Genomic DNA, 14436 nt, shown 5'->3' on the forward strand with positions numbered 1-14436 from the left:
GCTCGACCGTGAGGACCTGAATCAAACCTCAATGGCAACAGATCCATTAACGTTATTGATAGTATCCGGCAGAAATAGCTGCGGAACAGACGACAGACTACCTAGACTAGGTAGTTATTGGTTGTCTAAAGTTGGAAGTTGTTCTTATTGGAGGGTTAGAGTTTTGACTGGAAGGATATCTTTTTCTGAGACTATCCTTCCTACAGGCAAGATCCACTAACTGTTCCAACATTCGAAGCGTTATCTAAATTCACCCTTGAACTCCAAACGCCATCTCCTTCCATACCTATATCAAGCGCAACCGTTGACTTCTTCCTTGTATTGACTGATCCCTTGTGGCACAACATACTTGATCCGATCATACCACTCCGCGTCGTTTTCTTGAATCACGTCTAATGCGTCCAGCATAGCTCTCTCTGATGCACCGTCCCTCATCATCACCACGATGCACGCAGCGGTGAGCTCTGCGTTGCGAAACCCTCGGACAAAGGTTTCCACATCGTACATATGCGCGAGCCGAGTATGCGTCGGCGTAATGTCCAGTTCTTTGCACTTCTGGATTGGCGGGTAGATTATCAATAACGTCTCATCGATGACGGCTGCCAACATGCATTGGGTGGAGGAATCTGCACATGTACATACCTGGCATTCCTGGCACCTCGCTCCCACGGACTTGACATAGTTGTTACACTTCCTACTACCCCAACGATGGCTGCAAGGCCAACGCATGTTGCTTTGTGAAGTCTCGTTTTTTCGTATCTCAGTCGGAATGTTTGATATGGAGGCGTTGTTCACGAAGTTACTGTTCTCTTGACGTATACTCAGCCAGAGACTCGGTTCATTTCTCAAATGCATGTCGTGTGCACTCGCTCTTATACTATGTTTCGCTCGGTGACGAAGCAGCTTGACACGGTGATGATTCGGTTCGCACGTGCTGCAGCGGATTGTGCGAGCTTGTAACGGACACTCATTTTGTGAGACGCCGCTGATATTCACAGTCATTCGGATGCTGTGATACATGTCTGTTGACCGAGAAAGCAACTAATGCACCTGTGCAAGAGAGTCAAGTGCTGGATCTGGGGCTCTTTACGAAGACGATGATATACAGAAACACCGCATGGGCCCTGCACTCTCCTTAAAGGGCAAAATATGAGCAATAGTGAGCTGTGAACTGCTCAACGCTGACTCGATTCTCAAGGAACTACCGGGTCTGGCTGCCGAAGATGCTCTAATCAGAGGAGATGGGCGGCAGAGACCGGCCATCATGACTCGATGAGGCCTCGAATAGAATTGACAGTTTAAACGTTACTCACTGAATCCTAGGTCTGAAGGGTAACGGTGCCGGAGCCATCTTATAGACTGTTTCTAGAGCGTTTCTTAATACGAACTTAGCGCTCCCATAAGCTCGAACCGGCCTCCTTAGCATTAGATACACAGTGTTCGATTCTGAAGTGTAGGATGCCCCTTCAACTTAGTATGCCACACTCAGCTCAGTACAATAGCCTGCACAGTTATTTCATCCTTGGCTCCCAGTTTTTGTCCAACTTCTCCTCTCTCAGTCTCTCAAGTCGTTCCGCCAAGTTATTGTGCGTCCAATGCATAGGCCCCTTATCCCGCGCCGCCTCAAGTGCATCGCAAACCGCATGGTAGACTTCACGGAAATTACGAAAGATGTAGTCAAGTGCAGCAGTAAGAAGATTATCCACGTTGTACCTTTTCTTTGCCTTCTCGATGTACTTGTTGACCCGTTCGTACGTGATACCATCTACCTCACGGTATTTATCAAGCAGGTATTGCGCGAAGTTGATATGGAGATCTGATGCCTTCACTTCATTCTCTCCAAATTGTCTACCCATGCTCTTGAGAGTCAATTAGAGGGTGAAACTCAGGTAGGGGCGCCGTGGGTTTAGTGCCCGTGGGCGTATTGTTCTTACCTCGCAGTCAACGCATATGCTTTTCTTGAGGAACACATAGTTGGGGCACTTGACTTCCGGTGTCCAGCACAAGATGCAAGGAAATATCCGAACAGTTCTGTTGATATTCATTGTCCTCCTCCGGGTGGCCCTGAAAAATTGATCTCAAGTTTGAGGAATTCTCAGGGAATGGTTGCCAAAGGTACAAAAGCTATGAAGCAAGATGCTCATATGAATAAAATTTGAATAATTCTCATGGAAATTGAAATATTCCTTAGCTTTCAGGGGTCCGATTGATTTAAGTGACGAATGTATAATAATCTAAACGGCGATAAAGCCTGGTTTTATTCTTCAACGTTACCCATGTCTTCTGGTTTCTCTCCATCGGTTAAGCCAACAAACAATTTCGCACTGACATGAATAAAACTCTGTATTCATATAGATTCTGATAAAATTTTAGAGTGGTTTCACCAAGATTTCGGAGTATTGGCTGATCTCACTTTCTACTGGCGCTGCTGTCGTACAACATCCAACGTTTAAAATGAGCGTAAGTGGATGGAAGGGAGGTGGCTGCAACATTTGTTCAATGGTCCATGTCAAAAATAAAGTCTCACACGTCGTAAGCTACGACCATGCCCTTGACAGTTGGGAATTTAAATTGTGTGTAACAAGTGACGGTTCAAGTTCAACGGTTCTGATTCATACCTGTATTTTACCTAAAGTGACTATCATGCATAGTGCGAATGTACAGTGCTCCCAAGTACAGGCACGGTCTATGATGCGCGCCCCAACTTGTTGACATGATGGGTTGTCAATGCTTAGCGGTCATGCTCATGACACCTCCAAACTTCACATTGAGACCGCCAACAACGCCCGAAGCTTGGCCCTAGCTCACTAGGTAGTAACCTTCAATAATCTCAATTCATTATTCACTGGTAGAGCACAAGAGGCACGGCGCACCGGCGCTTCCAATTTCGTGCTGTGACTCCCTTCTGCCAATAGCTACCCCACCAACCAACAAAACAGCGAAAGATGGCTCTCAGCGCCCACGAGATCTCCCAGTTGCGCGCTGCCTTGCAAGATGCCGTCGTCAAGTGTTCAGAAAGATGCTTGTACCAGTCTTCAAAATGGTAAACAGTTTCACCAAACTATCCCTAATTCTGGCGCATAAACTAACGTTGTCAGGGCTGCGGAACTGCTCAATGCGCTCCCCGAGATCGAAGAAGACGAAGAAAACATCAACCCTGCAGATCCCGGACATACCTCTCCAATATTCGCTGCGAACAGCGATCCAGAAGAAGCAATTCTTGAAGCTAAAGAACTTAGCAAATATCTCTTGGCCAAATCTCTCTTCGACTGTCGAGAATATGACCGTTGCGCTGCTGTTTTTCTGCCCGACTCCCTCCTTTCAAGTGTTCTTGCCTCCCGTGTAGACAGCGCTTCGGCATCCTCTGCAGCTGGAAAGGGGAATGGGAAGGCATCCAGCTCATCAGCTGTGATACCACTGCCAAAACTCAGCCAGAAGAGCTTGTTCTTAGCACTCTACGCCAAGTTCATGTCTGGGGAGAAGCGCAGGAATGAAGATTCCGAGATGGTTATGGGCCCTCAAGATCTTGGTACAGTGGCCAACAAGCAATTACTTGTGATAGGTCGTTTCTTAGCAACTTGGTTCGAGGAGAGGACAACGGAAGATGATGAAGTATTGGGCAGCCAGGGATGGCTTGAATATTTGTGCGTGCTAATCTTGATGATTTGGGGTTAATCGAACTAATCGCAACGTACAGATATGGTATGGTGCTAGCCAAAGAGAAGAACGATGACAAGGCACTGGAATATTTCATCCGAAGCGTGCACAAGTACACCATGAATTGGGGCTGTTGGTTGGAAATGACGTCGTTAATATCTCGAGTTGAAGATGTAAGTCTCCCATATAATATCCTCGCTTCTTTTTCAATCGCTAACTCCTTCCAAGTTGAACCGGATATCCAGACATTGTCCTCAGAATATTGTCTCTTACATGTTCCACCTGCACACCTCTCTAGAACTCTACCAACAAGGGCCCGGTCTGGCCAATTCTCTTGAACAACTTCTCTCGATATTCCCAACATCCTCTTTCCTTCTCACATGCAATGCTCTTTTGGCATATCACGCCAAGGATTTGATGGCTGCTGAACAGCACTTTACTCGACTGCTGGCGCTCCATCCACATCGGCTAGATTCTCTCGACCATTATTCTAACATTCTCTACGTTCTCAATCTTCGTCCAAAATTAGCATTCCTGGCACACCTATGTTCCAGCGTGGACAAATTCAGGCCCGAGTCTTGCGTGGTGATTGGAAATTATTACTCTTTACTATCGATGCATGAAAAGGCTGTCCAATATTTCCGTCGTGCGTTAACGCTAGACCGGTCATGCTTGTCAGCATGGACGCTAATGGGTCACGAATATGTTGAGCTCAAAAACACGCATGCGGCAATCGAGTCGTACCGCCGTGCAGTTGACGTGAACCGCCGGGACTATCGGGCCTGGTATGGTCTTGGTCAAACATACGAGATGCTGGAGATGCATACATACTCATTATGGTACTACAAGAAGGCTGCTGGTCTACGACCATGGGATGGAAAGATGTGGATGGCTGTAGGCTCATGTCTACAGAAAATGGGCCGAGAACGAGATGGTATCAAAGCTTTGAAGCGAGCCTTACTAGCTGATGCATATTATGACGTGGGCAGCAGTTTTGGTAGCGGGGATCTCCTTGGCAGCCGCAGCGCCACGGGTCATATGGACCCCGACATCCTTCTGCAAATTGCAGTTATGTACGATCAACTTGGTGAAGAGGAAGAGGCCAGGTCATACATGGAGCTATGCGTGGCCCAGGAAGATGGCGGTGGGGCTGCAGAAGCTGACCCAGCTGAGTCGATTGCTATTCACAACGACTCTCCACCAGGCTCAGATAATGGTGCCGAGGGCAACGAAAACTCTGGGAACGAGGGAACGGGAGTCACGGCGGCGACAAGCAAAGCGCGCATGTGGCTGGCAAAGTTCTCAGTGCGCACTGGAGATTACATGACGGCCTCTCGACTTGCGGGAGAGCTGTGTCAAGACGGTGTTGAAGTGGAGGAAGCAAAAGCACTTGTGAGAGAAGTTCGATCTCGAATGGAAGCGACGGGAATGCTCGACCCGCTGAGTTAGCAATATCAGCAAAGACAGGCAAATGCCTAATCGTGAAATCAGAGGCGCGAGGTCAAGGCTGTCTTTGGTTGATGAGAATATGCATCACGTCGCTCATGAAATGTTTAAATAAAGATGGCTAATAAATAATGCTATTGCAGAGAATACATTCATCACGAGTAGCCACTCGGGGATACGCTAGCAGTTGCATGATCTACTATGTACCTATTAGAACTTCCCCGGATCTACCGTTGATCGCATCATCCATCATTCTCCTGAAAGCTGCGCTCGTAAATCGTATTCCCATGAGGAGAGTTGAGATCGGCCCGATGATCAAAGTATATGCATGCACGATTGACACTGACGTATATTTGCAGTGGCTCGGCAATTTACATAGTCAGTACCCAAGAAATGCACATTCAGTAGTTGGAGTCATTGTACGACAATAGCAGTGATCATGACAATTATGAAAGCATGGCCAAGAACTAATATTACTATGTCTAGCCACAATACCAAGACCTCCATGTAACATGGCATCACAAAGTTTTCACATTGTCTTTCTATTACGATCTAGCCAAATATCATATGCTTTCGTGAGTGATCTCCCGCCATCATTGGCTTCAGTAATACAGATTCATTTAACGTTGCTTTCTCTGGGAGTGATCATATGGCCAAAGCTGCGACACCAGCAAGTACGAAAGCTCCAAAGCTTCCAGACATTTTGTTAGCAGCAGCCGAAGGCACAGAAGCTTCGATAGTACCAGTAGGGTTGACCGGAGGTGGGGCAGCCTGAGATGGAGGAACAGCTGGTTGTTCGGGATTTGGGGGAGGAGGAGGAGGCGACTCTGGGACATGAACCGAAACCTCGGGGGGTGGAGGAGGTGGCAGGGTACCAGCAGCTGAAACTGTAGCTTTTGGTGGAGGAGGCGGGAGAGGTGGCTCGGGAGCAGGAGCAGGAGCTGGGACTGTAGCTGGAGGAGGAGGAGCAGGAGGAGGAGCTTCTGGCGCAGGAACCGAAACCTTAGGGGGAAGTGGTGGAAGAGATGGCTCCGGGTACGGAGCCGAATACTCAGAAGGAGGGGGAGCCGGCTTGCCAGGAGGTGGTGGTGATGCAGGAACAGGAGCAGATGAGGGCATCACCGGAGGCACGGGGGTTACTGGCTGGCCTGGAGGAGCCGTGGGATAGACAGTTGTCCCAGGATACTTTGGGCTCTGCGTGTAGGTGGCAGTACAAGGGCAGTCTGTCTCAAATGTCAACTGTAAACCAGTGTGAAGTAGGAGATTATCACCACTCACTCGTGATAGTCAAATAAGTTGGCTCCGTGGCCGTGTAAGTAACATTTTTATGGTGAAACGTGGTAGGCTCCTGTTATAGTCTTAGTCAAGTTTAACTAGCTCATATTATGATTCAACTCACAGGGCAATAAAATGAATAGGCAGAAGTGATAGTGGTCACAAGGGTCTTGGCCGTGATGTACTCCGTTTCGTTTTTGAAGGGTGGTTTCGGAACGAGTGACGTCGTCGGGAAAGAGCCAGCAGCGACACCCCCAATGAGCATGACTGCTAGTAAAGTCTGAAAGAGCTTCATCTTTATTGTCAAATTTATGTCTGAGTAGACCAATGATATTTCCGGGGGAGAGTATGAGGATGTCAAGAGAATGTTGAAACACTTGATTGTTCAAGACAACCATGCAAGCTTTTATACTTCGCAAAACTGACATGTGAGCGCATATGGAAACCACCGAATAACCATTCAAATCGAGAGACTGGGGAATTCCCGAATACACGTGGATGGCGGGAGACTCCGATGTGAGTATATGGCTGAAGATAGCCCTCTTGGATGGAGAAGATGCAACCATACGAAAGACATTCACCAAATCGACACTTTCCGTCACAAAGCTTTCTCAGCTATCACAAATACAAGGCGAAGAACCACATAACCTAAATATCACTGAAAACCACGCTCAGGGTAACTCAAGTGGAATTTAATCCTGCACCAGATTTTATGTATATGTTTTGTGGGCAAACAAAGTCTCCTTGAGAGGTAACAAACTCGACAAGACTTGAAGCTATGATATCATTTCTTGTTATTAAACGATGTCATTACCCTCAGCACTGGTGTACTCCTCTTGTGGCTGCATAACATTGGAATGGGCGGCGAATCCGTACGTTCAAATATCCTTCTGGTTTCCGGGCCCTTATTTGAATACCAATTTTAGATGGTCATGAACGCAATACAAGCTAAGAGATTGAGAATTGGTAAAGGACGCAGGAATATGATAGTTATTGACACAGAAGGGAACATATAGAATACCTAAAAAATAGATTAATTTACATATATATACGATTTTATACAGCCAAGTTATATTATATAATGGTAGTGTTAGAAGCAAGGCTAAAAGCAACAGGGTAAACGACCGTACGTGAGGTACCTAATCTGCCAGTCAAGGAATTGGGTCGTTTATACTGACATTGACATCAATAGAATTCTATCAGTACTTACTTAATCTTGGTGTATTTTCGTGAGTTTGAGTCGTCAGGTCATTTCTTTGGGGAAGCTTGATGGTGTCGTGCGGTCAAGGTCACGTGTTGGTGGATGTCAAGGAACGGAAGTCGTGGTCACACGATTCATCCAAGCACTTTATCTTCACATCCACGACCTTTCACGGTAAACTCTTCGCAAATTCTTATTCCCGATGAAGGTATAACTCATGGATAGCTTTTATGCTATGCTTCAACGAATGACAAGTATGAATATATGGAAGACACATGCAGAAACTTCTTCACTTTATACTCAGCACGCTTTCCTGCCTTGAATCAAAAAGTGTTAATAAGTCAAGCTAATCGTCTCATACATGGCCCATACCTCTTCTTGATCCCTTCAAACGGATTTCAGGCTAGCTTAACACTCGTGTTACCTTCATTATCGTCAGGTGACGGTGCCAGAACCGAAAGATGGAAGAATCTTCCGCTTTTTGAACTTACGAGATACTGTGTTCACACCGTCCCCAGCAGATGACAATAGCCTAGCGTAGGGTGATAAGACCGCGCAATGAACTTTCCTGGCACATTAAAATTGACCAGCAAAGCACATGGCTATGTATGGTCTGCTCTCCAGCCATTTCCCGGACGTGATGGAAAAATCCAGGCTTGATAAATTCACCTGACCCAGCAGAAGTTACGCTGCAGAGGTCGACCCTTCAACGTTGAAGCTGCCAAAACCCTATCAGATCAACCGGGGAGTCTACAAACCTCCACGAACATCATTGGGCGCTATTGAGATGATCCCAAACAGCACAAGCACTTCTCATCACTTGGGACTTGAACATTCCAGTGTTTTCAAGCTTGCTACAACGACCACGCCTCAGATGAGGGATTTCTTTCCCACTCTACTACTTTCTTGGCCATGAACCTTGTTCTGGACCTCGAGACCAACAACCTATTGCATCACGACAGAAGGGAAACTTGTCGGCCGATGTGTGCGGACACTACTTGAGCTCGGAGTGGGGATGTGCTCTTCGGTAACGGATCAGATCCAGTGCCTTCGGCCTCACCTCAAAGATCACCGGGGTGCCGGCCGGTCCCCGAAATTATGGACCTTTCCACTTACTGCTTGATGTTTTCTCAACATCCTGAACTTCGCAATCAGTTCAAGCAAAGTAGCGTACGCAAGCTCGTGCACCTGATCAACCGAGTCTTCAAGTGTGGAACTTGTTGACACCATTGATGTTTTGAACCGCCTTATTGGGGTGCAAATGATTCACTAGTAACCAGGAGAAAACTTCTGTTTTTACAATCCGCCACACGGGACTAAGGAATATGAAAGACGAGCCCTAGTTGTCGCTCTATCCACATTTTGGTATGATGTTACGTTGAGAGAGGCCTTCTGATAACTGTTGTTGAAAAAAAGATCAGGTGGCAGTGATATGAAGCCTAGCCTCTGCTGCATGCAGCAAGAATTGGTCTGGCAGCTACGATGACTCGCAACGACGGACTTTTTGCCGACATTGCTGGCTAGGAACTAGATTTGGTTCGACAAGAGGACATGTCATCGACGATGCAGCATGAGGCAAGATACAATCGATCGTATCTAATCAAGGACGAAAAGCTCGTTCAGCCCCAGAACTTTGGTTTGCAAAATCCTTCACATGCATAGTGAAACTTGGCCAAGGGCATTGTGATCAACAATCAACAAAACAAAATTTGGTGATGTGAACGTCAGACCTCAGAATGGAACTCCGCGGGCCTATGACAGCCAGTCTTACACACTTGCACACCGTGGCACACTCGCTTCTTGGCTGCAGAACGTGCAGAACGGAACCTTCTTGAGCTAGGCCAACAATTTGAGAGGGAAGCAAAACCGCGCGGCGTACAAACCTTTCATAACAGTTTCGTACTGTGGGCAACGGCCTAGACCACCAAGACGGAAGAACGTCCGCGACGTTTTGAACGCACCAAGAAAGCGAATTTTTCTTTTGTTCCCACTCCGTTTATACAAATCCGTTAAGTTCCATGCTTCTCTAGTGTAGGGGCCTCAGGCACAAAACCCCGACCCATTATTACTATTTTGCTCGTCTCCTCGGCCAACGCAACCTACCATGAAGGCGCAGCTATCAACAAATCACTCTCACGGATACCCAGCAAGCATTGGAGGGCCTGGGACGCCAGTACTATCATCGGGTCGACTCCCACCTTACCATCTTGTGCCAATGGGGAACCCCATGGTTTCAGCGCCATCCCGCTCGGGCAATGTAATGAATCAATGTCCCAGCATCTTACTCGCAAATCGCAAGGATGCGAGCTTCTTAAAAGCTACCTTGAGCTGATCATTGGTGACGCGGCAGCCCTACCCTGGCCCCCATTGAGATATTATCGGCTACTCTAAACAGGGCCAGAAGCAATTGATCGTCAGGCACAGCAAACGATCTGAAAATCTTGTTTTGCTTCGTTGTCGTCGCGACGTGGCATTATGTACCAGCTTTTACTTATTCATCAAAAATGTACCATCGTCAAAGACTAAATCATGATCTTTTATAGGGCCTTAGCTCTGTGAAAAGGTTCGGGAGAACCTACTGATAGCAACCAAGGGAACAAAAACATGGCGGTCGCGTGCACTTTTCACTTCCCGGCATCCTTCAACGGGGCATTGGTTAGGAATGTCGAGTTGTTAGTGCCCGCACCGCGAAAAGTCTGTTCGCCTTTGCAGACTCAGAAAAGCCGTAGTAACTACGATTGATTGATTCAGTCTCCACGTGTCGGTAATGGATACGTAAGTTTGAGGTCGCGGAAGGGAAAGCCACATTGGCGTCAGTGGCCCAGCCAGCCATACCAGGATGCTCAGAATTTTCATTGAAGTCTCAGGTCGTTGATGATGCCACGCTTGCCAGCAAGCGAAGCTAAGTGCTTGCATGGAACCAGACTATTCCCGGCAGAGTACCAGCAGAGTCCATATTTTTAAGAGTAAGAAAATTGTGTTCTGGTCCTGCAGATTTTGCTGACGTGCACACCGGTCAGCTTGCAAAGTTGCAATGAACCCTGCCCAACTGCTGGACCCCTGTACGGTACGTTTTGCTCCCGCTATCCGACAGCCTGAAAGAGAAAGGCTCTTCACACCCTCCTTGCGCGGAGCAGATTTCGAAACAAGCCTTTCAAGCCCAACCACATGGACGCCTGTCAGGTACCAGGCACCGGTGGTAAACAACTAACCAATGGGAGATCAGAAGCAGCTAGTCGAATCAAACCAAGATGCAACTAGAAGAAAAAATAGAGCGATATTGTGGGACTTGGCCCCTCCCTTGCAGGCCTAAAGGTACATACAGAGAGCCTCGTAGTGTGTGTAGCCGCGGAACTGGGTGGGAGCGGCTACGCTGAATCACTGACAGACGCCTCTTGTCTCTTGCCTGCCGGCTTCTTGGCCTAAACTGGTAGGGACAGCATTGCCTTAGTCCCACGTGAAAGAGAACCTAGAAGCTTGTCTTTCGAACTCGATTTCCTCTCGATGGCTGGGGCGGGCCTCTAGCTCCGGATTTGTTGTACTGCACAAAACTGTATGTATCTATCTTTTGGGTGCTTCCTTTGTTGTCGCGCGCTTACTGTGCAGTGAAACACTACCCAAGACGCAAAATGACAATTGAGATGAAGAACCAATTGACACAGATTGGTTCATTTCGAGACGACGAATGAGCGAACAGGAGTGATCATTCTCTCTGAAGGCGAAGACAAGATGAAAAAAGCCACAAGGGAAAGCGTTGAAACAACGGCCTGGCCTCCCTTTGTTCTGAAAGCTTAAACATAGAAACGGCCCGCAGTCAGCAAGCATCCCCCGGACCAGTCAGGAGCAGCCAAATGAGCCCACACACACACCCACACCACCACAGGGACACGCAATTCACTGTACGATGATACTGTACATGCGTGCTTGTGCTGGGCAGATGAAAGGTGCAACTGAATCACTGCAGGAGTGCTGGTGCGGGGGGGAAGAAGAGAACTTTGTTGGTATCATCACAAGGCCTAACTTATGAGTTGGGTTGCTCGGAGTACAGTACAGTGCAGTTCATCAGCTTTGTGTTGTGTGTTGGCCGATAAAGTGGTTCCGTTCACATCGAAGTCACATCCACACTTATAACTCACCCCCACAACACCACCGGGAAGCCTCTTGCAAAGCCCGTCGGGTCAAGTCAAGTCAAGACATCCTAGCCTCGCCCTCCTCGTGCGTTGACTCCACTGAGGCGCTTGAGCGTTTTCCTTGACAAATCTGATCTCGGCAACCCTAGTCTCCTCCGTATAGTATGCCGGGTCTTTGGGTTCTGTCGTGTCCAGATGTTGTTTATAAAACGGGCCTCCCTCTCTCCTTTCTCCAGACGTTTGTTCTGATCAACACACAACACAGTCCTTCCGTTTCAGATTACACTTTTGTCTTCGGACGATCATTCCTTTGACTCAAAGCTTCTCATTCCTTTTGGAAGCACAGTCTATCACAATCCCTGATCAACCTTGAACGAGCTAGTTCTCGACCACCAACTTACTCCATCACTTCGGAGTATCACAAGTTCTGATTCAGTCCTTTATCAGACCCTGCATAAAATCAATACTCTTGTCTTGACGACAATCGAGAATTCTCCAAACAAACCCATCCCCGTTACAACCCCCAAATCACACCGCCAACATGAAGTTCGCTACTGCTCTCATCGGCCTCGTTGCCTCTGCTACCTACGCTGCCGCTGCCTCGGTCACCTTTGTCACTCTTGACGACAAGGAGCGCACCATCATCTTCACCCCTGACCCTGGTTTCGAGGGCCCCGAATCCGTTACTGTCAGCTCGGCTAAGGAGGTTACTGTTGACTTCCCTGACAAGTACATTGGCAACTTCTACGCTGTCCAGAAGGGCCAGCCCGACCAACCTGGCATGCTCGGTGAGGTCACCTTTGGTGGTTGGAACGGCAAGACTTATTTCGATGTCTCTGCCATCGTGGACCCCAACGATAAGGACAACGTCAAGCAGATGTGGCCCAAGTCTGCTGCCACCCCCATGTCTGGCTGCGAGACCTTCCCTTGTGACAACTGCTACTGGCTCCCTGATGATGTTCAGACCAAGGTCACTGACGAGGTTGACCTCATCACCACCCTTGGAGACGGCGCCAGCCCCTACAAGGCCAAGTCTAACTAAACGTCCATGTCGCCAATTGCCCGGACGGCCCTTGACTTTCACTTCTTCACCCCCCCCCCCCCCCCCTTTTTACACTTTCACGCTGCGGCGTTGAACACCGCGTTGACGATGATATGAATCCCTTTCTACATTACACTACACGATTCTCGTTTTACATACCCCGAAAGATACCCCTCGTGTGTTGCAAAAAACCGAGGCCTTTCTTTATAGACCTTTGGGCTGGAGCAGGTGGCGCTTATGGATGGATGGATTACACAGGCAAGACAAGACAAGGACAAAACAGGACTTGAGTCTCATACTTTGGGACTCTTCAATACGGAGCAGCGTCACTCTTTCCGCGCTCTCGTAGCATCACAGGCTTGATGCCTCTTGTATCAGCAAGAGGATTGAGGCTGGCACTCGTTCTACATTTGATGAACATCTTCACACACTCGTTGAAATCTAGACTATGTCTGGAGAGACTTTTACATACACTTCTCTGTACATACTTTACTTGGGGGCGCAAAAGCCCCTTTACAAAAAGATGGGATTCTCCCTTTTTGGACAAATTTTAGACTTTAGACCTGGACATATAGACTTGAAAACATAGAGTTTTGACCTGTGGGTATACAATATTGTTTGATCCAGCCAGGATGGGAAAAAAAAGTATTGAGGTTGAGTTGTGTGCGTAATGGGGTGACGACGCAACAGCCACATGCAGACTTGAAACAAATTGCTGCCCCTGGGCACTGACTGGCTCCATTTCCGAGCCGACCTCTTGATTATTCGGAAGTTCACTGAGTGTCAATCACTGTTCTTTGCCTTCTCCCCGACAAGAGAGGAGAGAGGGACACGTCAGTTGCGCATCATGGCTGATGTCGTGTCTGCAGGAACAAGGTTGTGCCTGGCCCTGGCCGGAATGTAACGTGGCCTGCATGCGAGTCTCTAGTCTAACGTAGGTACAGTACAGTAACCCGCACTTGGTAACTAACTGTCAGCGAGTTGCGCTATGATGTCCAAATTGGCGCTGACTGGAAACTGTGGTTATCGGTTGAGTTAAAGGGGCAATGACAAAAATGAGGTTGAGATGCTCGATATTCCTTCTTGGGAAAGTAAATAAGAAATAAACACTACTGAATTGAGTTTTGGCCGATCGTAGTGCTGTTGATCACCTTGATTGCAGATCAAGCAAGTACCCCTGCGAAGTATGATTATCCCAACATTAAACCCGCGCTTCGGCCAAGTCTTTCTCTGTATACGAGAAAACCGCACAACCCGGTCGCGGGAGTGTCACTATTATTTCCGCGCCTGTGTTTGTGCGACTTCGGGAGACTCTGTTCAACAAACATGTGAGTCGCATATGAAAGTTAACTACAGATGTGTTGGGTTTGGATTTAGTGGTAGCTTGGATTCTACCATACTGAACACAATAAACTACACCCGTCGGGTCTATGCTTTCAGGAATTGGCGATATAGATGTGGGTAAGAAAGAATTTAGTACTGGAGGATTGCCACTAATAAGAAAACCTCAAGTTACCCTATGCCCGAATATTCTAACAGAGAAGAGGACTGACCTTTCAAGCTGTAAATAGAAGCCAAGCATTACCATGAAATTTGATAAACGTCAAGATGCCAACTTCTACAACACCATGACAGACAAGCACCAGAGAGGCGCAGCACCATCAAGGACCCTGCCGAAATCTCGG

The 14436-nt window shown here is 47.7% G+C and overlaps 5 protein-coding genes across 5 annotated transcripts; 2 read left to right on the forward strand and 3 right to left on the reverse strand.

Annotated features, from left to right (window-relative positions):
• Positions 1-217: 217 nt before the first annotated feature.
• On the reverse strand, positions 218-1388 carry BKA55DRAFT_555223 (uncharacterized protein). Its single transcript, XM_046191628.1, has one exon. It carries the CDS (start codon positions 1018-1020, stop codon positions 292-294), a length of 729 nt encoding a protein of 242 aa, XP_046055142.1. The 5' UTR covers positions 1021-1388; the 3' UTR covers positions 218-291.
• Positions 1389-1417: 29 nt separating this feature from the next.
• Positions 1418-1911, reverse strand: BKA55DRAFT_174407 (uncharacterized protein). Its single transcript, XM_046185020.1, has one exon. The coding sequence runs from the start codon at positions 1854-1856 to the stop codon at positions 1512-1514; it is 345 nt and encodes a 114-aa protein (XP_046055143.1). The 5' UTR covers positions 1857-1911; the 3' UTR covers positions 1418-1511.
• A 1034-nt stretch (positions 1912-2945) lies between these two features.
• BKA55DRAFT_534105 (anaphase promoting complex subunit 8) lies at positions 2946-5106 on the forward strand (the record flags this gene model as incomplete). The annotated part of the gene is made up of 4 exons (XM_046189555.1): positions 2946-3043; positions 3099-3644; positions 3698-3830; positions 3886-5106. 4 exons carry the CDS (start codon positions 2946-2948, stop codon positions 5104-5106), a joined length of 1998 nt encoding a protein of 665 aa, XP_046055144.1.
• Positions 5107-5748: 642 nt separating this feature from the next.
• BKA55DRAFT_684592 (uncharacterized protein) lies at positions 5749-6673 on the reverse strand (the record flags this gene model as incomplete). Its single annotated transcript, XM_046198664.1, has 3 exons — positions 5749-6326; positions 6382-6451; positions 6503-6673. 3 exons carry the CDS (start codon positions 6671-6673, stop codon positions 5749-5751), a joined length of 819 nt encoding a protein of 272 aa, XP_046055145.1.
• A 5577-nt stretch (positions 6674-12250) lies between these two features.
• On the forward strand, positions 12251-12751 carry BKA55DRAFT_534107 (uncharacterized protein; the record flags this gene model as incomplete). Its single annotated transcript, XM_046189556.1, has 1 exon — positions 12251-12751. The coding sequence occupies one exon, from the start codon at positions 12251-12253 to the stop codon at positions 12749-12751; it is 501 nt and encodes a 166-aa protein (XP_046055146.1).
• Between the last annotated feature and the right edge of the window lie 1685 nt (positions 12752-14436).

Source organism: Fusarium redolens (genome assembly GCF_020744475.1).
Source record: "Fusarium redolens strain MPI-CAGE-AT-0023 chromosome Unknown BKA55scaffold_2, whole genome shotgun sequence".
Classification (NCBI taxonomy): Eukaryota; Fungi; Ascomycota; class Sordariomycetes; order Hypocreales; family Nectriaceae; genus Fusarium; species Fusarium redolens.